Source organism: Phyllopteryx taeniolatus, chromosome 1, assembly GCF_024500385.1.
Source record: "Phyllopteryx taeniolatus isolate TA_2022b chromosome 1, UOR_Ptae_1.2, whole genome shotgun sequence".
Lineage (NCBI taxonomy): Eukaryota > Metazoa > Chordata > Actinopteri > Syngnathiformes > Syngnathidae > Phyllopteryx > Phyllopteryx taeniolatus.
In genome coordinates this window covers 8,907,111-8,933,289 of record NC_084502.1, presented here as the reverse complement: position 1 = coordinate 8,933,289, position 26,179 = coordinate 8,907,111, and the positions used below count along the sequence as shown (strand labels likewise).

Sequence of the window (26,179 nt, the reverse complement as noted above, 5' to 3'; positions counted from 1 at the left end):
CAGGGTTTAAATTATTTTACCATGGTGTAGATGGGAAGAGAAATGGAGTCGGGGTTAGAGTTGGCTAAGAATGTCTTGGAGGTGAAAAGAGTATCAGATCGAGTGATGAGGCTGAAACTTGAAATTGAGGGTGTTATGTATAATGTGATTAGTGGCTATGCCCCACAGGTAGGATGAGACCTAGCGGCGAAAGAGAAATTCTGGAAGGAGCTAGACGAAGTAGTTCAGAGCATCCCAGACAGAGAGAGAGTCGTGATTGGTGCAGATTGTAATGGACATGTTGGTGACGGAAATAGGGGTGATGAAGAAGTGATGGGTAAGTACGGCATCCAGGAAAGGAACTTGGAGGGACAGATGGTGGTAGACTTTGCAAAAAGGATGCAAATGGCTGTAGTGAACACTTTTTTCCAGAAGAGGCAGGGACATAGGGTGACCGACAAGAGCGTAGGAAGAAGCACGCAGGTGGATTACATCTTGTGCAGACGATGTCATCTGAAGGAGGTTACCGACTGTAAGGTAGTGGTAGGGGAGAGTGTGGCTAGACAGCATAGGATGGTGGTGTGTAAGATGGCTCGGGTGGTGGGGAGAAAGATTAGGAAGACAAAGGCAGAGCAGAGAACCATGTGGTGGAAGCTGAGACAGGACGAGTGTGGTGCAGCTTTTCGAGAAGAGGTGATACTGGCTCTCAGTGGACAGGAGAAGCTTCCAGAAGACTGGACCACTTCAGCCAAGGTGAACAGACAGGCAGGCAGGAGAGTACTTGGTGTATCTTCTGGCAGGAAAGGAGAGAAGGAGACTTGGTGGTCGAACCTCACAGTAGAGGAAATCATACAAGGAAAAAGGTTAGCTAAGAAGAAGTGGGACACTGAGAGGACCGAGGAGAAGCGAAAGGAATACATTGGGATGCAACACAGGGCACAGGTAGAGGTGGGAAAGGCCAAACAAGAGGCATATGATGACATGTATGGCAGGTTGGACACTAAAGAAGGAGTAAAGGATCTATACAGGCTGACCAGACAGAGGGCTAGAGATGGGAAGGATGTGCAGCAGGTTGGGGTGATTAAGGATTGAGATGGAAATATGTTGACTGGTGCCAGTCGTGTGCTAGATAGATGGAAAGAATACTTCAAGGAGTGGATGAATGAGGAAAATGAGAGAGAAGGGGGAGTAGAAGAGGCAAGTGTGGTGGGCCAGGAAGTGGGGGAAGTTAGAAAGGCATTAAAGAGGATGAAAAATGGAAAGGCAGTTGGTCCTGATGACATTCCTGTGGAGGTATGGAAGCATCTAGGAGAGGTGCCTATGGAGTTTCTGACCAGCTTGTTCAATAGAATTCTAGCGCGTGAGAAGATGCCTGAGGAATGGAGGAAAAAGTGTGCTGTTCGTTTTTTTAAGAACAAAGGTGATGTGCAGAGCTGTGGCAACTATAGAGGAATAAAGTTGATGAGCTACACAATGAAGTTATAGGAAAGAGTAGTGGAGGCTAGACTCAGGACAGAAGTGAATATTTGCGAGACAGAGTACCCAGAGAGGAAATGTGGTACTGCATGTGGAAGTCTGGAGTGGCACAGAAGTATGTTAGAATAATACAGGACATGTACGAGGGCGGCACAACAGTGGTGAGGTGTGCTGTAAATGTGACAGACGACTTTAAGGTGGGACTGCATCAGGGATCAGCCCTGAGCCCCTTCCTGTTTGCAGTGGTGATGGATAGGCTGACAGATGAGGTTAGACTGGAATCCCCGTGGACCATGATGTTTGCAGATGACATTGTGATCTGCAGTGAAAGCAGGGAGCAGGTGGAGGAACAGTTCGAAAGATGGAGGCATGCACTGGAAAGCAGAGGAATGAAGATTAGCCGAAGTACAACAGAATATATGTGCATGAATGAGAGGGGTGGTGGGGGAAGAGTGAGGCTACAGGGAGACGAGATAGCAAGGGTGGAGGACTTTAAATACTTGGGGTCAACCGTCCAGGGCAACGGGTGGAGGAAGGTGTCAGGTGTGTTATGTAACAGACGAGTCTCTGCTAGGATGAAGGGCAAAGTTTATATAATAGTGGTGAGGCCAGCCATGATGTACGGATTAGAGACACTGGCACTGAAGAGACAACAGGAAGCAGAGCTGGAGGTGGCGGAAATGAAGATGTTGAGGTTCGCTCTCAGAGTGATCAGGTTGGATAAAATTAGAAATGAGCTCATCAGAGGGACATCCGAGGTTCAATGTTTTGGGGACAAAGTTAGAGAGAGCAGACTTCGATGGTTTGGACACGTCCAGAGGAGAAATAGTGAGTATGTTGGTAGAAGGATGATGAGGATGGAGCTGCCACGCAAGAGAGCTAGAGGAAGACCAAAGAGAAGGTGGATGGATGTCGTGAGGGAAGACATGAGGGCAGTTGGTGTTCGAGAGGAGGATGCAGGAGATAGGCTTACATGGAAAAGGACGACGCGCTGTGGTGACCCCTAAAGGGACAAGCCCAAAGGAAAAGAAGATTCCGTTAGATGCAGAACGTCACGTGACCAAACCCGGAAAACGGGATAGCCGACTTCCTGTGCATGCTACGCTAACGAGCATTACAGTTTGATTACATGATTGTTGGAAGCCGAACTTGCTCAATTTTGTTTTCTTTGTGGCTGGTGTCTTCGGACAAAAGTTAAATACATGTATATAATTTTTATGAACAAATATATGTAAATACGAATGAAGCCTAAACCAGGCAGGTCAGTTGAGAATCAGTTCTCATTTACAATGACCTGGCCAAGTTTGTATCTTTAAACCAAAAACAAAATAGAATACGTATAAAAGAAAGAAAATCAGTGAAATAATAATCTAATAGATCTGGGTTTGGATAGGAAGGCGTAAATAACAATATTTAATACATCACAACATATCACAGAAATACCTAGACACCATACAACTATATACGAATCGAGTGAATAGTACTTGTTTTGAAGTGCATACATAAGTTCCGCCGTTGAGGAAAAACAGCAAAGCCCACATCATTATTATTCAGTTGTATAGTACATTATCTCCTGCTGCAAGTGCACATGCGGAGGTTTACTAGACACTTGGTGTACACCTGTAGTTAGCCTACTCCAGCTGTGATAAGAAATGGGAATAACAGGAGATAACAAGGCAAGAAAAACAATGTGGTCTTTCTGACTGGGAGAACAACAACAGTGTGTTGCTGGTTTGGATTTATGTGGAAATGTGACACTGGCTCTGCTCTATGGACCATAAAGAGCAAGTGAGGGTATATGGTTATGGTAAGTAGTGTTCCCCAGTGAGAGGCATGAACTTTGCTGTGGCTTCAGTCTTGCTAAATATGCATCATTTATTAAAACCACTGTTCAGCAGGTGTGTATAATACTGTTTGTCTTATGCCAATTTAAGATACCAGTTCAACTAGTATGTTCGTCCAAACAGGCCTCCTATGTTACCGAATGATGATTCATATTCCTCATACAAATTCAAATAGTACAACAGAGATCTTAGTTGGGAAATAAAACAAGAAGTGGGTCAGCTGTAACATTTGTACTGAGAACAAAATACTCTCAGCAGTGACATTGAGGAAGGTGGTTTGGTCTTGGTTACAGAGACACCGGAGCTGCTGACACCAAGTGAGCAAATATGAAACGTGCAGCTATTTGTACGTTGGATGATGGGACACTTCCATCCAATCATAATTATTGTATCCCTGCTATCCTGTACAATGCAGTTTAATTTCAGGCCTTTGTAAAACTCATATAAACACTTAACCACTATCTGTGAAATTACTACTACATACTACAACAGCAAAGAAACAGTTTATCTTCAGTTCCCCGCCCAGCAAAATACTTCCAATGTGCATCCAAATACATTTCATTTGGAATTTGTTTTAGCACGAGGCGTTCCATTGCAACATATATAAACTTTGAGTCTATTTTTTTTAAACTTCTGTGAATTTTCACCATTGTAATTTAACTACAGTAATATCCACAAACTATTTTATAGTATTTTACCACCATATACTTAAGGTCAGGTATCAAACTCTTGTTACCATAACTCTTATGTACATCTATAGGAAAATGAGGAATAATTTACCCACTTCAGAAATGTTCTCTCATCAAATAACACAATTCAACATAATGGATAAGGCCCCAAAAGATTATAGTTAGACTTCATGTGTCCCCACCCTATACCCCCCCCCCAAAAAAAAAAAAAAAAAAAATCATGTCACTTTGAACAAGCACTTTTGAAAATGTGTGTGTCTATTCTGGATTAAAAAGCATTCCTTCCTTCCATTTTCCCCAGAGTCTGCACTTCAATCAGATCTCTGTTTTATTTATATTGTATTATTTTTAATTTATAATATATTATGGTGGTGTATAAAGGCAAAAAAAAAGTAGTAGTTTGTCAGTCATCACCTTCCCCACAAGTTGCCTTTTTTGCACCAGCACATATTGTAGCTAATGACACTTGTGAAACCACAATTCTGTAATGATGTGCACCTTGTAAATTCACTCATGTAGTCCAACTATTCCATTTAAAATATCTTTTTAGCATGAAGAAAATGATGCCCGGCTCAATGGGAAATAATCTTTAATAGATACATACAAACAAATCTACATCAGGAAGTACAAATAAAATGCAAGCAGTAAGATAAAGACAGTTGTGGCACATGAAGTGCTGACTGTAGAAGATCACAGAGCTGGAAGTTTAGAGACAGCAGAATCAACAGGTCTGATGCGATTGTACTCTATGGCATTTGAAAATGTTGGCAGCACGGAACATTGTACGACAGCGCATCACTTTGTGGATTGTCGTTCTGTCTATCATGGCGCCATAAGTCTACAGTGTTGTTGATGCACAAATCAAACTGCTTTCCCACTTAGCAAAACACGTGCCCTGATATGTGCCAGTTCCATTCAGACATCTTTAACGATCTGGTTTTTCCTTTGTGAGCTAAGTTGTGACAGTTGATTTAAGAACAATACAAGCCAAAATGGCACTAAGAAACCAAACAGAGACTAAAAAACAATGTGATTGCAAAGAGAAACATTTCTTGAAGATACATGCTACAAATGATCACAGTGACATATTTAAGAAGATTCCAGCTGATGCAGTAGTTTCTATCAGATGCCTTGAGTGTGAGCAGGAGATACTGGGTCAATGTCTCGCTACATAACAGTCTCACTGGAGTGGTCAGCATCTCAGTTCAGTTGCAACCACAAATGTCTGCATCTATTTAAAAATAATTTCTTTTTTAAAAAGACAGCTTCCATCCATCCTTTCTATACTATAGCTTATCCTCGCTCGGATCGTTGGGTGAACTGGAGCTTGTCTCACGCTATTGCTTGTATGATGCATGAAAATGCTGCCATCTTGTGGCCATTTTATAACTGCAACTTTGCACTTGACATCCATTGGCAAATTGTTTATTTATTGGAATCAAAAAATATAAAATAATTTACCAAGAGTCTTGAGCTTTACGTGAGAGATACTGACCACTATTGGTTTGACTGTCAAGGCATATTTTCCCCATCAGCATGTGCATAGAGCTCAGTGATTCCTGATATCTTTTAAAGTGGAGTACAACTGGAACAAGTCATTAAAATAGGATAAGAATCTCAAAAAGGAGTCCAGCCACTATGAAAGAAGCATACTTGTTGAAACATCTTTGAGACCCAGACTGCCCAACAGGCTTCAGAAATGCTGTCAAACAAGTTCAACCCAAGAAAGATCCCAGAGAAGCACAAGAGGAAAGGAGAGAGGGCGAAGGGGAGGGGTGTGCTATCGAACTTGAACGTGCCGTCATTGGTAGAGCAGGTAGTTCTTGAGAAAGGCCGGCAAGGGCAGTCTGTGGATTTCACTCAGACGCTCTCTCCCTAGAGCCACCCGCACCGAACGACGACACAGGTCCATCAGAGAAAGGGGTTCAGCTGGGGAGGAAAAAAGGAAAACAGGCATCTGTTTAAAGGTCCCGTATTTTGCCTATTTACAACTCCATAGAGTGACTCTCTAAAATGGACTTAGTACAAAATTGTCAGTTTCATAAAAAAAAAATATAAAAAATAAATAAAATAAAATCTTGGTTTTGTCATGCGTGTATCTAGAAAAGGCCCCTCTGACAGCTACTTCTGTTTGACCCAGTTTTGTATCCTCTTTGTCAATATTTGGCTAAGACCTTTCCTCTGATTGGTTGCCTCCGTGTAGACGATCTACTTGAGAGACCATGTGTGTTTGTTGACAGCGCTGGCTTAGGAGTGGAAAGGGAAGGCGGAGAACTTTCTTTCACAGATAAGCTCGAGAAATTTGGATGACCTGATTTCAGGCCTCTCAGCAGACAAATGTCTGGAACTCAGGAATGCGTGGATGATTTTAATTCATATTTCACGTTTACTGAGGCACCACAGAGCCAATATTACATTGGTTACGTGGGTTGGTTTGGCAGAATGTCCCCTTTAAGAATGTGCCGTGTTTTACAAATTAGTTAAAACACAGCATCATCCACTAAAACATTACAAACAGCCTGATGAATTGTACCATTCATATTTAAATCAATATATCTAAAAATAAAAAATGTGTCTGCACCAAAAGTATTGGCAATGGCACATCAATTACTGCGTGAAAATGCTCTACTAAGTATATATTAAACATAAAATATTGCATTTAAGCCAACCAGAAGAAGTCATTTAAAAAAAGACAGCACTGTAACAACAATGGCAAATTGGGGGCGTTTTAGTTACACCTGTGGAGACTGTTTATGGTCAAGAACTGAACATTTAATTCAAAGGCAACAGCCCTGGTGGACACTGCCGCAGTCAGCATGCCAATATTTTTGGTCATTGTGCGTATACATGATTATGTGCCAGTCACATGCTTGGTATTACATGAGTGACAAGTCAGCTGTTGCTTTCTCACCATTAATAGCAAATGTGTGACCATTTCTGAACTGCAAATACAAAAGCTCCCATTGAATTGTATTAAAGGACCCATCTAATAATATGAACAGTGGCACTTATTTCATCATTCTGGACTTAAAACAATGTCCACAAAAAAAATAAAAAATCCCCCCAAAAGTAGACTAAGTAGTAATTTTAGCCCCCCCGATATTTGATTTTCAGCCAGATTTTGGCCCACCCACATTTAGGCTAAAACCTGCGCGAGCCTACTGACGTCAGTGACAGAGGATGAGGATATTTACTTTTACTATGAGTACGTGTTCTTTGTTGCTTCACAAATCGATACCATTTCTCTGTCCCAACTTCATCTGTTATTTTTATGCAATATTAGCCATTTAAAGTGATGAAAATAGCTTAAGAACAAATCTATTAACGCTCTTGAATGCTCAAAATGTCTTAGAATTGTTGCAAAACCGTCTATTTCCTCATTTTGTCGAACTGTCACCTATATTGAAAGTCTGGATGTTTGTTTTAGACGAGTAAAAATTAAGATACATTTGAGTAGGCTTGTTTTGTTAAAATCAATCACTGTAATGCTTCGTCGCAGAAGCCAGCTCCATGAACCATGGAAGTGCGTGCAGATTTATTTCCGATTATATACATTGGTTTAGTCAGCTTGTATTGATTGCGTCGCTTATCTTTGAAAAAGAGTTTGCGAAGATGATCTATTACAAGTGTTTTGTGACGTATCAAAGGCTTTCTGGACGGTCAGTGCCATCGTGTGACCGTACACTTTGATGCCCACAGCTGTTGCAACATCAGGTACAGTGGGTACGGAAAGTATTCAGACCCCTTTAAATTTTTCACTCTTTTTTTATATTGCAGCCATTTGCTAAAATTTTCCACATTAGTGTACACCCAGCACCCCATATTGACAGGGGTATTCAGACCTTTTGATCAGTATTTAGTAGAGGCACCCTTTTGAGCTAATACAGCCATGAGTCTTTTTGGGAATGATGCAACAGGTTTTTCACATGGATTTGGGGATCATCTGCCATTCCTCCTTGGCGATCCTCGAGTTCTGTCAGGTTGGATGGTGAACAGTGGCGGGCAGCCATTTTCTGGTCTTTCCAGAGATGCTCAATTGGGTTTAAGTCAGGGTTCTGGTTGGGCCATTCAAAAACAGTTACAGAGTAGTTCTGAAGCCACTCCTTCGGTATTTTAGCTGTGTGTTTAGGGCCATTGTCTTGTTGGAAGGTGAACCTTCGGCCCAGTCTGAGGTTCTGAGCACTCTGGAGAAGCTTTTCCTCCAGGATATCCCGTACTTGGCCGCATTCATCTTTCCTTCCATTGCAACCAGTCGTCTTGTCCCTCCAGCTGAAAAACACCCCCACAGCATGATGCTGCCACCACCATGCTTCACTGCCGGGACTGTATTGGACAGGTGATGAGCAGTGCCTGGTTTTCTCCACACATGCCACTTAGAATTAACAACAACAACAATTTCTATCTTGGTCTCATCAGACCAGAGAATCTTATTTCTCACCATCTTGGAGTTCTTCAGGTGTTTTTTTTTTTTTTTTTTTTTTTTTAAGCAAACTCCATGCGGGCTTCCATGTGTCTTGCACTGAAGCGAGGCTTCCGTCGGGCCACTCTGCCATAAATCCCCGACTGGTGGAGGGCTGCAGTGATGGTTGACTTTCTAGAACTTTCTCCCATCTTCCGACTGCATCTCTGGGCTCAGCCACTGATCTTTGGGTTCTTCTTTACCTCTCTTAGCAAGGCTCTTCTCCCACAATTGCACAGTTTGGCCCGACGGCCAGCTCTAGGAAGGGTTCTGATTGTCCCAAACGTCTTCCATTTCAGGATGATGGAGGCCACTCTGCTCTTAGGAACCTTAAGTGCAGCAGAATTTATTTATTTATTTATTTTAACATTGGCCAGATCTGTGCCTTGCCACAATTCTGTCTCTGAGTTCTTCAGGCAGTTCCTTTGACCTCATGATTCTCAAAAAAGTAACTTTTAACAAATGGCTGCAATATAACAAAGAGTGAAAAATTTAAGGGGGTCTGAAAACTTTCCGTACCCACTGTATATCACCAACTTGACCAAAACGGTGTTTGGAAATTCAAGCAAGATGGCTTTTTTTCCCTCCCCTGAAAAGTTATTTTGGACGTGGGGGGGTAATTCCGCCCGACATTGACCGGAGGGTCGCATGTTCGAATCCTGGTTCGGACTGTCCACTGTGGAAGTGTCCTTGGACTACACACTGAACCCTAATTTACTCCCAGTGGACCTGGCAGCTGGCTTGCTATGATAAGTGCACTCCATTTACCATGTACTTTATAATACAGAACATTTCTTTGTCCACAGACTATGCGGCAAAATAGTCTCCAGTTCTGTCAATGACATCACACGTTTGACATTGTAAAGGGGCTTCAAAACACAGGGCAATTAGTCATTATTATTGGAATATATATTATCGGAAACATCTGCCAGTTTCATTTTCTTGGGCAGAAAATACAGAACTTGCCTGTGAAATATAGTCCATCTGGACACTATAGGTTCTTTAAAGCTATACACAGAACAAATCAAATCAATGTAAATGTCAGCAGCTTATACTTACGGTCAAGTCCGTTTATGTACCGGATTCGTATTTCACAGTGTCCCCACACAGCGCTCACCACTGGGTATACCTTCCGTCCCTTTATTCCTCTGAAGGCCACCCCCAGGTAATGGCCATCCACAATGTAACCCAGAGTCCCTTCGTCCATGTCCAAAACAACTAAGAGGGAGTCCGGTATGATGAAGGTGTCGTCTGGCTCGAGGAAGGACGGGTACGTTTTTCCAGAATGATTCTTGCTGTCATGGTAGAGTTTACTCCTGCACAGGTCCCAACCCCAGGACTCACTGTTGCTTCCCACCAGCGCAGTGTAGCCCACAGAGTGTAGTGGAGCGTCACTTGTTGCCACACCGACCACAGCATGTGTGCCCCTCTGACGCATGGCCCAGCTGATTTCCCACACATGCAGTCCCCTTGTATAGCCAACATGGCCCCGGATGGCGTCCGTGCTTTGCGCCACGGGGTGCCTGTGGAAAACCAGCTTGTTATCGTCCTTGACGAAGATATTAAGCGAGCGGTCGTCGTTGTTCCACGAGTGCTGGACCTGGATGTCCGCGCTGGCAGGCGGCATATCCAGCAGCAGGTCTAGTCGAGAAGGCTTGGTGTGATTCAAGGCCTGGAGCTCCAGCTTCAGGGGGCTGAACGCTGGATCTCGCATATCAATAGTTTTAATGCCACCTGGGACTTTTTGCCCCATACTATGGGTAGTAATGGCAGTGACTACGTCGTCTTCTTCCTCCTCCCCCCTCCTCAAAGTCCACTGGGGGAGTAGTTAAGCTTAGGTCTTCTCTCGTCCAATCCAAGAGGCAGGTTTTTGCTCCTCTGTCTCTTGTTTCAGAAGGTCAAGATGAGGTTTTTACAGCCTACCGGGGAAGATGGGATGAGAAGGTGGTGGAGAGGGAGGAGAAGGGGGGGAAAAAAAAGAAAAAAAAAAAAAAAAAAAAAAAAAAAGTTAGGCTCTCCACAGTTCACTACACCATTTTGCATTCAATAATCCTGAACATTTGTTTTTTGCCTTTATTATGACCAGTGGCATCCCATCCCATTGGAAACTCAGCCATTGTTTCAACTTTATACTAGGGTTGCACAGTATACCAGCAATAGATAAGAATAGTGACATCTCACTGTCAAAAATTACATGATGCCATGTGCTTTCATTTCAGGTACTTCTGCACAGGAAGACCTAATAGAAGGTCGATACTGTAGGTGAAGTAAGGGAAGACACGAGGACAGTTGGTGTTAGAGAGGAAACTGGAGAAGATTAGCTTACATGGAAAATGATGACATGCTGTGGCGACCCCCAACGGGACAAGCTGAAACGAAAAGAAGAGGGAGTTCTTTGGTTGAGTTCTTTTCTTTTAAACAGGTCATGATTATTGGAGTTGAAATGTTAAAGAAATAAAGAGAAAAAAAAATAATAAATAAAATAAAAAAAAAATCCTATGGCACTTAGGCATACTTGTATTATGTTTAATTGGCAATAGGATTATGAGGGGAGGGCTTTGGTCCATAGACCACAAATGTTTGAGAATTCGTGAGGTAGAAGATTTATGACAATTTATAGAGAACATGCCAAACTAGTCATGACATAATATGGAACTGACAATGTGTGTTCACACTTGCCGCAAAAGATATTCCTGACCTCTTGTGAGATGCGTTAGCTTGCCTTTATTCACTTGAATACCTTGGTCTGCAACAATTTTTAGATACTGCCATCTGTCTGTAGCGTATCCCAGTTCCAGATCTCCCTCCAGCACGTGAGGAACTTGGACATGCTTTTCATATGTACAATCTACAACTCCAATTCCAATGAAGTCGGGGCGGTGTGTTAAATAAAAACAGAATACAATGATTTGCAAATCATGTTCAACCTATATTTAATTGAATACACTACAAAGACAAGATATTTAATGTTCAAACTGATAAACTTTATTGTTTTTAGCAAATAATTAACTTAAAATTTTATGGCTGCAACACGTTCCAAAAAAACTGGGACAGGGTCATCTTTACCACTGTGTTACATCACCTTTTCTTTTAATAACATTCAATAAACGTTTGGGAACTGAGGACACTAATTGTTGAAGCTTTCAAGGTGGAATTATTTCCCATTCTTGCTTGATGTACAGCTTCAGCTGTTCAACAGTCCGGGGTCTCCGTTGTCATATTTTACGCTTCATAATGCGCCACACATTTTCAATGGGAAACAGGTCTGGACTGCAGGCAGGCCAGTCTAGTACTCGCACTCTTTTATTACGAAGCCACGCTGTTGTAACACGTGCAGAATGTGGTTTGGCATTGTCTTGCTGAAAAAAAAAAAAAAAAAAAAAACGATTTGAAATGTGGACTCGTCGGAACACAGAACACTTTTCCCCTTTGCATCAGTCCATCTTAGATGAGGTCGGGCCCAGAGAAGCCGGCGGGGTTTCTGGGTGTTGTTGATAAATGGCTTTTGCTTTGCATAAGAGTTTCAAGTTGCACTTACAGATGTACCGCTGAACTGTATTTACTGACATTTTCTGAAGTGTTCCTGAGCCCACGTGGTGATATCCTTTACACATTGATGTTGGTTTTTGATGCAGTGCTGCCTGAGAGATCGAAGGTCATTCAACGTTGGTTTTTGGCCTTGCTGCTTACATGCAGTGACTTCTCCAGATCTGAACCTTTTGATATGATGGAATCCCTAAATTGCTTGCAATTGTACGTTGAGGAACATTGTCCTTAAACTGTTCGACTATTTTCCCACGCACTTGTTAACAAAGAGGTGAACCTCGCCCCATCTTTGTGAATGACTGAGCAATTCAGGGACGCTCCTTTTATACCCAATCATGGCACCCACCTGCCCCCAATTAGCCTGCTCACCTGTGGGATTTTCCAAACAGGTGTTTGATGAGCATTGCTCAACTTTCTCAGTCTTTTTTTCCCACCTGTCCCAGCTTTTTTTGGAACGTGTTGCAGCCATAAAATTTTAAATTAATGATTATTTTCTAAAAACAATCAGGTTTATCAGTTTGAACATTAAATATCTTGTCTTTGTAGTGTATTCAATTAAATATAGGTTGAAACATGATTTGCAGATCATTGGATTCTGTTTTTATTTGTTTAACACAACGTCCCAACTTCAATGGAATTCGGGTTGTATATAGTACATATCCCGAGAGATTTAACAGTGGGGTTAAGCCTCCAATACTTCCGTGTGTCAATAGGCTCCAGCATCACAATTCGGGCTCCGTGAATGAGCCTACAGTTTGCCACAGGAACCTCAAAAAGCCTTTTTGATCACCAATCTGTACTCAAGTGGTTTCCCCATTTTTCTTGCATTGAATTGGTGCCCTTGTGACACTTCAAGAAATCCCCTGATACACAAAATGCAGAAAATGTTTGAACAAAATGCCCAGTGTTAGCCACTGAAACCAACTCAAGCCTGAAGTCTGCACATTTGACACACAGGTTGTCTACAAATTGATCAAAACATTCCCAGTAGCTCATTACTACTGGGAATGTAGTGGGCTATTGGACAAATTGGTGGACACTAGAATTGGCATTCGAGTCTGTCCCAAAAAAAAATAAACGCCAAATCAGAATTTGCGGATTTGAATCACAACATCATACTACAAACTTACTTTATTCTGATAAGAGCTGCGATACAGCAACACTGCATTTACTTAAAAATAAAAATTCACAATGTTTAACCTTCATTTATGGTCAATGCCTTTTTGAGTGCATAGTCGCAGTTGTACAGTAGCTACCAAGTCCTGCAGCTAATAACAGATGCACAAAGCCCTCCAATGAGATCTCCCTGGAAGGATGGCAGTGCCTAAGGATTTGCACGGATGTTAATGGCAGACAGCGACCATGGCAGAATGAATAAAGATGAGAAAGATTCATTCAACACACATTGTGGCAGATTAATTACGAGAAAAGATCGGAGGCAAAATGCTCCCAGCCGATGTGGATTTATGCATTTTATGGTATCGAGACAGGAGCAAACATACTTTTGGCCTCGCAGGGAAAACCTGTAGACAAAAACACGCAAACCTAAAAGTGTCAGTGTACTCTCCTTTCTGATTGAATAGATATTTTTTTAAATCATTAAATTGATTTTTTATTCATTACTGTCAACAATGGAGCTCTATGGGGGGCACAAGCCAATGCAAACCCAAGCCCGGATAAATGTAGAGAGTTGCGCATCCGGCTTAAAGCTTGGCCAAACAAATGAGCGTTCATCTAAAGAATTCCATACTGGCTCGGTCGTGGCCCGGGTTAACAACGTCCGCCCCCGGCACAGTTAACCTGCAGGGCGAAGACTAAGGAGAGGTGGAAAGAGAGTTCTTCGGCAGAAAGAGAAGAGGAAAGCACAGAGCCTAGAATTGAATGTGGGGACTTTGAATGTTGGGACTATGACAGGAAAATCTTGGGAGTTGGTTGACATGATGATTAGGAGAAAGGTTGATGTATTGTGTGTCCAGGAGAACAGGTGGAAAGGCAGTAAGGCTAGAAGTTTAGGGGCAGGGTTTAAATTATTTTACCATGGTGTAGATGGGAAGAGAAATGGAGTTGGGCTTATTTTAAAGGAAGAGTTAGCTAAGAATATCTTGGAGGTGAAAAGAGTATCAGATCGAGTGATGAGGCTGAAACTTGAAATTGAGGGCGTTATGTATAATTTAATTAGCGGCTATGCCCCACAGGTAGGATGCGACCTAGAGGTGAAAGAGAAATTCTGGAAGGAGCTAGACAAAGTAGTTCTGAGCATCCCAGACAGAGAGAGAGTCGTAATTGGTGCAGATGGTAATGGACAGATGGTGGTAGACTTTGCAAAAAGGATGCAAATGGCTGTAGTGAACACTTATTTCCAGAAGAGGCAGGAACATAGGGTGACGGAGAGCGGAGGTAGAAGCACACAGGTACATTACATCTTTATTCTACTACTCTAATACTATGCATTTAAAAACGCACTTTTTTTTTTTTAATAAAATACATTTTTTTTTGTCACGAATCCATCAAAGTCCTCATCTTCTGTATCTGAATTGAACAGCTAGGCAATTTCGCCATCAAACATGCCGGGTTCCCTCTCGTACTCGTCGAAGTCAGTCTCGTTGCCGGGTTGGAGTTCGCTGGCAGTTGCTGCGCCACAGTAGTCCTTGCGTGGCTGGCGCCTTTTCATAAAACGAAAGTAGCAAGACGGACCTCCTCGAAAGTGTTCGATCTTCATGTCTTGTGCTATCATTAATGCCTTCAGTCGAATGGTGACTGTAGAGACGCTTCTCCCGCCCGGCTGTTCTTGTGCTTGATTTTGAATTCTCACACGGCTGCTCTATTCCTATTTACAACCGCGTAACTGATAGCCTGTAGTTTGAATTGTGCCTCGTAAGCACGTCTCTTCGCTGATGCCATTTTCGGGGGTCCTTAGCCAAACAAATGTTTTGCAGCATACCGGTAGTACAGTATACCTACCGGAGGCGTGGCGGAGGTAAGCGTACATGCTGTACGTAGCTTTACATAATGTTCTCTAATAGGTTTATCGCCGCCAGCGTACGTAATGTACGCATTACGTCCCTATGATGCCGGGAAATGGTCCGACAGTCAATCAAGCGGCGCGCTTACCAAAATCGTACAACATTTTTTACATGTTTTGGAACTCAGTGCACACATTAGGTTAAAAGGCGGACCGTCGATTTTTGAAAAAATTAAAGGCTTTTAAGTGTGCCTTATAGTGCGGAAAATATGGTATGTTTTTTTATTTTTTAGCTGTAAGTGAGGCTTATCAAGTTTTTTTTTGACAAACACATCACATGATTTTTGGGCATGGGTTGCAACAGGACTGGGTAATGTGGAAATGTGCTGCTGGGAAGGCCTCTAAATTGAATTGTAGACAAGAGTTCATTGAGAAGGGCCTTAGCTCGTCTTCTTTCTAATGCAAGTAAGCAACCATTTAAGTGGGTCATGTCTCCTCAATGATTGGAAAACAGGGGGGATGAAAAAGCAAGCGGCGGGTGACCAGCATCTGAATGTAAACAATCTTTTTGAATGCCTGTCCAGCATTCAGAAAGACTAAAACATGTTCATTTACACACTGTTGGTGCTTGAACTTCACAATTTCCACTCTCCTTGGTAAAGCACCACATTATGACCAAAACAAGTAAACGACACCCAACAGAAGAAAAACAACAAAATAAACATACCGGTTGAAAAATATGTTTTGTTGGAGGGGTGTATTTGGGCTAGGATCTTGGCCTATGCTGGTTGGTGTTCTTGGGCCCCTGAGTTGGTTTGGGATTGATTAAGATGAAAGAGAATGAGCTGAATGGATTTGCTGGGCCAAGGAAACACTGCTCTGGATTCTCAGGCAGAATTTTCTCTGGGCCAATCAGAATGTATGCCCTTCGTCTGCTTGTTTACCTGCTGAGTACGCAAGGTTTCCAAAGTCATCCGAACTGGAGATGTTAAAACTGAGCAGTCTAAACTGATGCTGTAGTGCTGTCTGTTTGTTACTTGTAGGGATGTGCTTAATTACTTAATTTGATGATTGCTTTGTGTTCTAAATAAGACCCAAAAAAGTAATGAAATAAAAAAATCGGGAGTTGAGATACAGCCACACAGACCAGTGCTGACAGCATCCATCTTAGTATGGAACTGGCGTAAAAACAGGAGTTTAGAACATTAAGAGATTTAACGATTAATCGATTAACAAAAAAGTGCCGCTAAGAAATGGGCAACGAGCGGCATCACTTTCGCGTTGTTTTCTGTATGACGAGAGGGGAGCCTGATGGAAGGCATTCAAAGAGTCACTCACATTGAACATTGCCAGAAATGGTGCCCATTTATGTGTTACAAAATCAGTTATTTATCGACATGTTTGAAACTTTTGACCTGAGGTATGTGCTTCCAAGCCGCAAATATTTTGAAGTCACCTTGCCTCGCCCTGTGCAACTCCACATGAGAGAGCTGGAGGGGGTGCGGTCACTGCGGTGTTTAACAGAACATATGGAACAGCAAAGCCATGCAGTTTGACAGCTCTTTTTATTATACTGAAATTGATGAGCATTTTAAATTTCATATTTACATTATTTCTATGGAAATTGATACAAGTTAATACTCAGAGGGAGGAGAGGCTTTTGGGGGACTAAGGGAAATCAGATTTTTGCAAATTGATTTGAAATTGAGATTTGATTTTAAGGCTACTAGATTGACTCAAAAGTTGTGAACTGCTTTAGTTGACGTACTATGTAAAAAAAAGTATGACAGAAGACTAATAATAACTGGGATGCAAATCCCAAATCATGAAATCGAATATGCAGCCTCAGCATTAACTAGGGCCGCACAATATTGGCAAAAATCCATCCATTTTCCTTACCACTTATCCTCACTAGGGTTGCGGGCTGCTGGAGGGAGATTGCGATTGAGTTTTTTATTTTTTTAAACCTGCGATATATATTGCAAGAATACAGAACCAGTGTTGTGAAAGTTCATTTTCCATGCAAACTAATTCAAAGTTCAGTGCAACATTCCAACAATGAACTAGTTCAGTTAATAGCTCATAATTCTAAATTTTGAACTATAAGTTCACCAGTCCAAAAATGAACTAGTTCATAGTAGTTGTTTTTTTCCAATATGTGTTGCTGACAGGCTATTACCCTCAAAAATACTGGTATTTCATTTCACCATTGTCGCCACCATTCAGTCCAAACTCGAAGCCAGCTGCAGCTTTCACTCTACAATCTCAAAAACATGTCGCTTAACTGTTTTGTTTTTTTTTAATGAGAAATTAGAACAAAAACAGGACTGTAGTTCTTAATATGCAAACAAAAACACAACAGGCTATGACAGCAATGGTGGTGAAATGAGATCAATAACTGCATTCCCAGCAGCTCTGGCTGACTATATTAAACTATTTTATCTTATCTACGCTTATATTGCGAAACAAAATAAATTCCATATTATCCACAGTGTGATTATACAGCATTTTAAAGCAAATAAATATGATTCTGATACAAATAATTTTCCTAGCAATCAATTTGTACAATTATGCATTACAAAAGAAACAAGGAACATTTTCACTCCCATTTACAGTGTCCCTGAACGCACCATGCTCACCCACGCAGCTGCGACATGCCTGCCTACAGTAGTTTCATTCTGAAGAGGGGAAACAGGAAATACAGCAGGTGTACATTGTTTCCCTACATCCTCTTTCAGAGTTATCATCAAAGGAGATAAGTATACAACACGCTGGGCTGCGTCGTCTGTTGTCTGAAGCGTTATAATTTACCGCAACATGGGTGCAAATTTTATTCGCATGTCCAAACAGATCCCTCTGCTGGTCACTTTTAATATTAGTTGATTCACTGTATATTACAGAACACAAAGATCGCAGGGGACCCTGCGATGAGACTATTGCGCACACGTACGTCGCGATGACGATGCTCAAACAATATACCGTGCAGCCCTAGCATTAACCAAGACGAACATTGTTTTAATCGTCTCTTTTACAGATGCACAGGGAGACAGCAACACAGCAATTTTCCAGCTTCCAAGGCAGTATCATTGTGTAACAGAGGTAGAGCAGCATCAGCATGACAGGGAATAGTGGCATGATGAAACATTGGCGCAAAGTTTAGCTTTCCGTCATGGCTGTGTGAAAGCGCACCATAGTGGCCATATGCCAACCTTGCTGTGGTCAGTGTGAAAGGCACAGGCTGACAAATGCTGGGTCAACAGTTGATACAACTTTGATATGTCAATTTTGCAGAAACTGTGTCAGACTCTGAAACTGTAAAAGAAGCTTGAAACTTCCCAAAGGCGGCCTACTGGCAGGACCACTTGGTACCCCTCCTTCCACATGTACCATTTACTGAGAACACAGAACAGTATCCAGAAAAAGGAGTAAAAATCCTGGCTTTAGCAAGTTGCGTAAAAAGAGCTAATCGTGACTGCTCAGTTTTGGCGGAGGTCTCACTCTCCTGAGGAGGCTACATATTGGTGTAATTGGGAGTCACTTTGAAGGGGGACAGGGGCTGCCCCATCAAAGTGAGCGACTGTATAACCTGCCCAGAACACTGCTGGGATCACGGTGAGTCCGGCTTTCGTTACCATGACAACCAGGGTTGGTGCTAGGGCAATGAGACTAGGAAAGTGGCTTTTATTGCAGCAGCAGAGCCCAGAGTGTAGAAAGCCAGCACCCATAAAGACAATGAAATAATTTTTACTCGTGGAGGCAGCATTTCATACACTACATACACTATGGTGTATGAGTACACAAATACTCACTGTGGTCATGTTAAAAACTTCAAAAAGCAATCAAGTATGCGCCACTTACCAGTAGCTAATGTTAATTTGTGCAAACAGCAAAACTCAATTCAGCTCTGATTATTGTAGTATTTTGTGCAAACAACAAAACTAATTGAACAGCTCTAATTATTGTAGTATTTCAGATCATATAGCCTTGACCTTGCTTGAAAGTAGTGGATTTTCGGCTAGTCTCGCTGAAGAGTCATGGGCAGCGAAACTCTGTGTGGGGATGATTATGATGTGAATTCGCCATTTTGTGACAACACAATCTGCTATATGCGGAACGCCACTTGACCAAACCCGGAAAACAGCTTAGCGGACTTCCTGTTTATGGTCGGATAACGAGTATCACTACGGGTTGATGACATGACTGTTTGAAGCCAAACTTGTTGTTTTCTTTATGGCTAGTGTCTTTGAACAAAAGTTAAATACATGGATATAATTTATTTATACAAATATATGTAAACATGAACAAAGCCTAAACATGGGATATTGTCATCTTTGGTAGCTCTTGAAGACATCTTACCCGTGCCAGAAGAAAGTGCTTTGACCCGTTTTGCTGAATGGGGAGTTGGTTGTATACCCAATTACCAAAATTCAGAATTCTCTGACACATTTTCAGAAATAGGCAGATAAGTAAATATATCTATGATTTGTTTTCCTAAAGAGATTAAATATGTTTGAAGATGCATGCATAGGTGGGAGACACTCCAGAGACCCAACTATTTGTATGAAAGTATACCTTGTGCAGTGCTGCAGCCCAATTTCGCTCAACATACTACTGACAAATATTGCCAATGGGATGCCTAGCTTTCATTAGAAAGACAACCAGCGGACATTATCTTGCCAGCATTTGGCCGTCTCCTCTTCCAACTCGCTCGGCGAGTGTTTGCAGGTTTGAGTTAGACAACGGCTTGCTTCTACAAGCAGAAGCAAAGCCCCGAGTGTGAAAAACAAACAAGCGCCTTCAGCCTAAAGACAATGAAAGCATTTTTGTATCGCGTGGACATGTCGCCAAAACAACCCCCACCCCTCTGCATACAATTACAGGGAGCAATCGAGTATGTCAGCAAGGCTGTTATCACATGTACAACTAGTGCCAAAAAGAGAGTCCTTTCCCATTATCACTGGTGAATGCAGAATTTCATCACGAATTCACAGACTTGTACTTTTCATGTAATGTGTGTGGCACATGACTTCGCCAAAAACAAATATCCCCCGCCCCTACATAGACCAGTTAGCCAAAGATAATTATAACTTTAACACAAGTGATGGTATGATGATACCTCAAGGAGTGTATTGACACACTACACAAACTGTGTCCGCACTGTATTGACACTGTGTTGGTCACTCAAAAGTGACCCCTGCAGTAGTTCTAAAAATCGTTGCAGATAAACAAAATGGAAATAAGATGGAAAAGATTATATGCTGCAAACCCAACATCAGCCTGTGAAATGTTTAATCGCTAGTCCTTTACTTAAAATATGATCTCATCATTGTATAATTTCATTTGCTCGATTTGTTTGTGGAGTTGTTTAAGGGAAGAGTTTAAAATTTGCTTAAAACCTTGTTTGTGTAAATGCTAAAATGAGTGGTTTTGGAAAATATAGCAAATTTGTCTAACACAATTAACATTTTTAACTTATGTATGGGATTTTGTTAACGTAAGCGTTGAATCATACGAAATAAAAGACTAAAAATTGATTCCTTTATGCTTTTTTTATTGAGGAACAAAAGTTTTAGAAGTTTCTTTGCTCCAAGGCTATTTCTCCTCTTAGACACCAGTTCCCCTGCCTTAGAAAAAAACTCTTTCACAGGGTACAGATAAAGATGGTGAGCATAAAAATTTAAGTGCGAGTTGATAAAGGTGTGGATATGTTTTCTGGGTATTTTTCCAATATTGTAACGGGTCTTGTGTTCTGGGTGTGTTGCTCTCAGCCAGGTGGCGCTGGACTTCAATTATGGAATCGGCTGTAGTATTAGAGGGCATCTTGTTCTCCTCAACCTTCATAAGAGGTTTCCAGAGATTGTGCCCTCACAAATATTTTAGAAATAATTCTTTGTTAATCGTTAGTTTATGAACAAAAGTATGATGAAGTGCTCTTATGGATGTAAGATAGCTCTGTGGAGCAGAGCTGACACTTCACCTACAATAAAATAAAAAGTAAATTTATCTGAAAACAATTCAAACCTTTTACCAGAAAAGAGTACAAACATCTATCCATCCATTTTCTTTACCGCTCATCCTCACTAGGGTCACGGGCTCCTGGAGCATAATTAATTTAACTAACCGTGAACAATGCCCAAAGGAGAAATCGATTTACCTTATTTGGGGTCAAAAGATCAAAATTATTCCAGACTGGGGGAAACTTCTTGGAACGATCCATGAAGTCAGTGGAACAAGGTGAGGGCAAGCAAAACTCCATCCAACAAATCCGCACGTCAATACAGTTTTTTGTTCCTTATAAACACAATTTGGCGCGGCGCATCCAAACGACATACTTCCTCTATCGGTCATATGACTTTTTTCTTAAAGCGATACACTCACCAATACGGTATTTCACTCTTGTGCGCTCGGCACAGTGCTGACACACCAGTGTTGTTCGTCCCATCACTAGCTGACGCCATTCAGTTTACACTGATCCGGGCTAACACTGCAGCTCTGTTTGCCTTTAGACTTTGACGTGATAGTGATTCACCCACCGTGTAAAAGTGGTTCTGTCGCCCAGGAACTTCGGCCAGCCTAACTGCCAAGTCATTGGTGAAGAACTTGGTGTGGGGCTGGTTATTATGTTAAGCGGCCTCACTGTTACGTGACAGGAGGGCCGAACTTGCTCACAGACGCATTTCCAGAAAAAGGCCGATTACTACCTAAAGACTCACTTTGTTGTTTACATTTCAACCTCAACATTCATTACCTGCTTCACAGAAATTAACTTAAGCAAATTCTATTGAATTCAATATTCATCCATCGTCACTAGCTGATGTGCACTGCTTCCACTAACTGCCGCGAACATATAAGAGCTGGTTTACAAGAACAGTTAATGTTGCCGACTAAGCAATTTGGTTGGTTTTTTTTAACGCATCTTTTCAGACCACTCAAGCGAGTATTTTTTCCCCAACAAATTCCAGCTAAGAAACCGACAACACGAGCGGAGTCATTTCACATTGTGTTCCATATGACAAGGAGCCCGGTGGAAGGCAATGTTGGAGTCAATAACCTGAACATTTCCAAAGAAATGGTGCCCATCTGTATGTTGCAAAAGCAGAGATGTATCCACATGATGAATACTTTTGACCCAATGTACGCACTTCCAAGCTACAAGTATTTTGCTGAGGTCGCCTTGCCTCACCTGTAAAACTCTATATGAGAAATGATCGGCAGAACTAAAATGCTGCAGGCATGCAGGATGCATAAGAGCTTTTAACTGATTTAAACCTAAGGTAGGGTGGAGTATTGGAATTGGGTTAGTATGTCAGATTTATTGGTGTGATGGTCACCATATATAGCAGGTATGTACTTTGTAATGTACTTTAAATTTCAGAACCACTGGACTCTGAATACACGAGTTTCAGAACCATTGGCGTCTGAATTGTTAAACTCAAGTGCATAGTAGCACCAAAAGTCTCCAGAGTGGCCTAAAAGTAACTAGGTCTTTATAGAATAAATATTAAATATTAGGGCTGCAACTAACAAATATTTGAATAATCAGACCATTATTTTGTTGATTGGGCAATGAACGAGATTTAAGAAAAACAAAATTTTATTTCCATCCCACTATTAAAAATCAGGACATTATTTCAAAATTAAAAGCACAAACATAAATTGATCACGATTCAGTTACCGGTCAGTAACTTCAAAGGTGGGGGGGGAATTGTGTTTATAATTGTTTTCCAAAGTATAAAGATATTTCCAAATGTCCAATTTTGATGAAACACAAAGGCACTTCGTACAGGCACGACCGTGGAGTGCAGTGTTAAATAAACGAGTTAACTCAACATTCAATACAGTAAACACGCAGCGCCTTGTCATGCTAGCTTATACACGAGCTAATCTTTTCAATGGGCAGTCTCGCACTCAGCGATGGTGGGCTAGGTACATGACACCTACATGAAGCCTCCTCGCCGCAAAACGTATTCGCGACAAGTCAGAGGGGTTTAAAAACAAACGGCTCGTAAAAGAAATAAGGGGCCGCGAACCAGAGTCCACCGTCTAAAGTGGACGTTGGAGACACGAGCAGGTGTGCGTCTTCGACAATAATGGTGAAAATGGAACATCAACATGACAGAACGAGACATTTGGGGAGCTCCCGAAACACCAATAAAAACGGCTAGTTGAAAGGCGTCCCCCCCACCATCAACAGCCCTTGCGTTAAGTAGCAGCTAAACAGAAAGGACGACGTTGTCCGGGTGAGGTTTCGCTTGATGTTGTGATGTGTTTCCGTGTCGGCTTACCTTTGACCATCCGAGTCCGGACGACATGAATTCGGTGAAGTGACGACGTCCGCCAGCTAACATATCTCGGGTCACGTGGTCAAGTGCTCCCAGCTGCTGTGTGCTCGTTAGGACCTCCCCGTTCCGTTCCAGTCCCGGTTCCAGTCCCCGTCGCCTTTGAACGCTTCAGGCACAGCAAACGCCACCGGTGCGGTCTTCCAATGGTTTATTATGGGTCATTCCAGAATTCGACTGCAATTTCGGCACAAAAAAACTTGTTGTTTTTTTTCGGGGGGAAAAACAACAACAACAACATTTGATTCGTCAACCATCAACCCTTTTTAATTAAATATATTTTATTTGTTATGATCCATTTTGCGGTGTTGCACTTCACTGCAGATACAAATGCAGACTGTTACAAAAGATATTGCTCAATAAATCCTGTAAAATCAAATAACAGGTTGGATTGATTCAAATGTTAATTTATTTTTAGCAGGTAGGCCCTACTATGCTAATTACAGTAACAAGCTTGCAAATGAATGCTAATACTGTATAAGAGTTTTAGCTCAAGAGTACGTTCTTGCTCAGAGGTGTGCAATCCATGGCTCCAGAGCCGCATGTGGCTCTTTCGTCCTTCTGCTGTGGCTCAGCTGTGACTTTGGAAAACAAATCATGAGTACTCAATTAAGTTATTGTATTTTATTTTGTGCCACTCAAAATAATGCATCACACCAGCTGATGTGCGTCCTGGCGCCAAGATTTGTTGAGCTATTTGACCCCCGTCGCTCAAGATAAATCCAAGAAAGGTTTCTGAAGAAAACACAACATTTAATGTTACATGCTGCATGAATTATATCCAAAACAAACATCTCTCAGGTAGCCCCACAGATGACAGCTTACAATTGCGTGTGAAAATGAAGGTAACGTCTACAGCCCAGATGTGCCGACGCTGTATGCTGAGCTTCAGGAGCAAAAATCAAATTAATCAGGTCAAATAAATAGTTTAACAGGCTATTATTTTGCAAGTATATATTTTGCATTGTTAAGTGAAATACCTATTGTCCTTTTTATTTCAAGTTGACAGCTGACTGCACGCGCCACACACGATAAAATAATAACGGTACACAAGCAGACAGCATTTTTGGTTCGCCGCAGGTGGATCATTTAAGTTTAGCTTTAATTTCATGAATACGAGGAGGCCTCAAATAGACATCGATGATTTTATTTGAATGTAAGCTTCAACCAAGAGTCTTTTGTCAGTTCCAAATGTTTTCGTTACGTGCAAACAAAATGTTGTGTTCTCTGTCGCAGTTCATTTGATTTCATAAATGCAACACATAGTTTTTCATACATACAAGCCCCAAAAAATTATATATGCAAGCCTCACTTTAGGTTTCAGAAGCGTTTTGTGCGCCTGGTGTTTTTTTTTTTGTTAGTTTTTTCTCCCCCCTATGAGAGACCCCTATTTAAGGTTGATGACACCTGTACAAGTTGTATAAACTGTTATGCTAAATGAACACTAAATAAACAACAATAATCAGTTAATACACAGTAATAATAATAAAAAAAGATGTTGCAATCAAATTTAATGCAAAATATGTTTTATTTGATTACTTGATTACTGGATGGAATGGAATAATTGATAGACCAACCGATTCTAACAATGTTCGATAGTGACAGCCCCAAAAATTAATACAAACGCTATTAATCCGTTCCAGCTAAAAAATAAATAAATAATAATCGTAATGTATTTTAATGAAAAAAAAACAACACTCTATAATATTAGAATTAAAACATAAATAATTAAATATAATTAAAAAGACCAAAACCGTTTTTGTTTTGACACTTTCTTCAATTGTGCTGGTCATTCTGGTGTGCACAACTTGGCCACCTGGGGGCAGTATAAAACAACCATGCATATAATGGACTGGAGGCTCAGCTCTTCTCTCGGCTTCTCCACAAAGCAGTGATATTAGTCGTTCTTTGCAGAGGATAAAAAATATAGGCCTGAGAGTACTGTTCTATGGTATGTCTACATGTGTTGCAGCACCATTTGTGTTCAGATATCCAGTACTTAAAGGGTAACAAGTTAACACCGCCACAGATGCTAATTGTTAACCCGCGTGGCTATGGAGTTTCCTAATGTTACTAATGTTGTTCCTAATATTACCTACATTAATCAAATGTTAATTCAACAAAATCTAGCATTATTACTCTAAACAGATGAATAATAAAATTATTTTGTACCAAAAATATATTTTTTTATAAGGGGGAATCACAAATGCACGCCCCACCCCCCTTACGACGGCCTTGGTTAAAAAAAACAACAACAACAACAACAAAAAAACGTACGTTGCCTTACTCTTAATAACCGTCGCCTACTTCTCTAGTTCACTAATTGACCATGATGATATTTACATATTAATATAAAAACAATATATAGGCTATATTGTGTGGTTTCTGTGGAAAATATCCCTTCTATATTACAGGTGATGTAGGTTTACATATGGTATACTATGCACATGACCTTAAACAAAGCGATTTAAAATGCCCGGGTCTATTCTCCAGTGTTGTAACTTGGTGAAAAAATATGAATCATGAATTATATATACGGTTCTAGCTCTGATGTAGAGAACTAATAATTAAAATTTGGTTGAATGTTTGACTGCGTAAAGGTCACTGCTTATGTTTTCCATATTTGGAGTTTAGAGGTGCCATAGGAACACCGATGACACTAATAATGCCATCTAGTGGGTTTCAAGGGACAGGCAGTTCCCATTAGGGTTCAAAGCCATTAGGAATCATACGCCGTCTGATCAAGTTTCTGTGTGGTCATACTGAATGAATTCATGCTTTTCTCTCCTTTTACTTCCAAACACACACAACTTTATCAACAGATGACAAGAAATGCAATCATTATCAAATTTCAAATCATCTTATAGGCTTCTTGAATGACTCTC

The 26,179-nt window shown here is 41.2% G+C and overlaps 1 protein-coding gene across 3 annotated transcripts in view; it reads right to left on the bottom strand.

Annotated features, from left to right (window-relative positions):
* Positions 1-4,560: 4,560 nt before the first annotated feature.
* spsb1 (splA/ryanodine receptor domain and SOCS box containing 1) overlaps positions 4,561-26,179 on the bottom strand; it is a 43,315-nt gene continuing 21,696 nt past the window's right edge. For 2 of the 3 annotated variants that reach the window (XM_061768827.1, XM_061768837.1), the window contains 4 exons: positions 23,241-23,471; positions 10,774-10,816; positions 9,507-10,366; positions 4,561-5,917 (listed from right to left, as the gene is read on the bottom strand). In XM_061768827.1, the coding sequence (XP_061624811.1) occupies positions 5,790-5,917; positions 9,507-10,200 (822 nt within the window). In that variant the 5' untranslated portion in view covers positions 10,201-10,366; positions 10,774-10,816; positions 23,241-23,471 and the 3' untranslated portion in view covers positions 4,561-5,789. The remainder of the gene's footprint in view (positions 5,918-9,506; positions 10,367-10,773; positions 10,817-23,240; positions 23,472-26,179) is intronic. The other variant, XM_061768847.1, reaches the window with a different exon arrangement.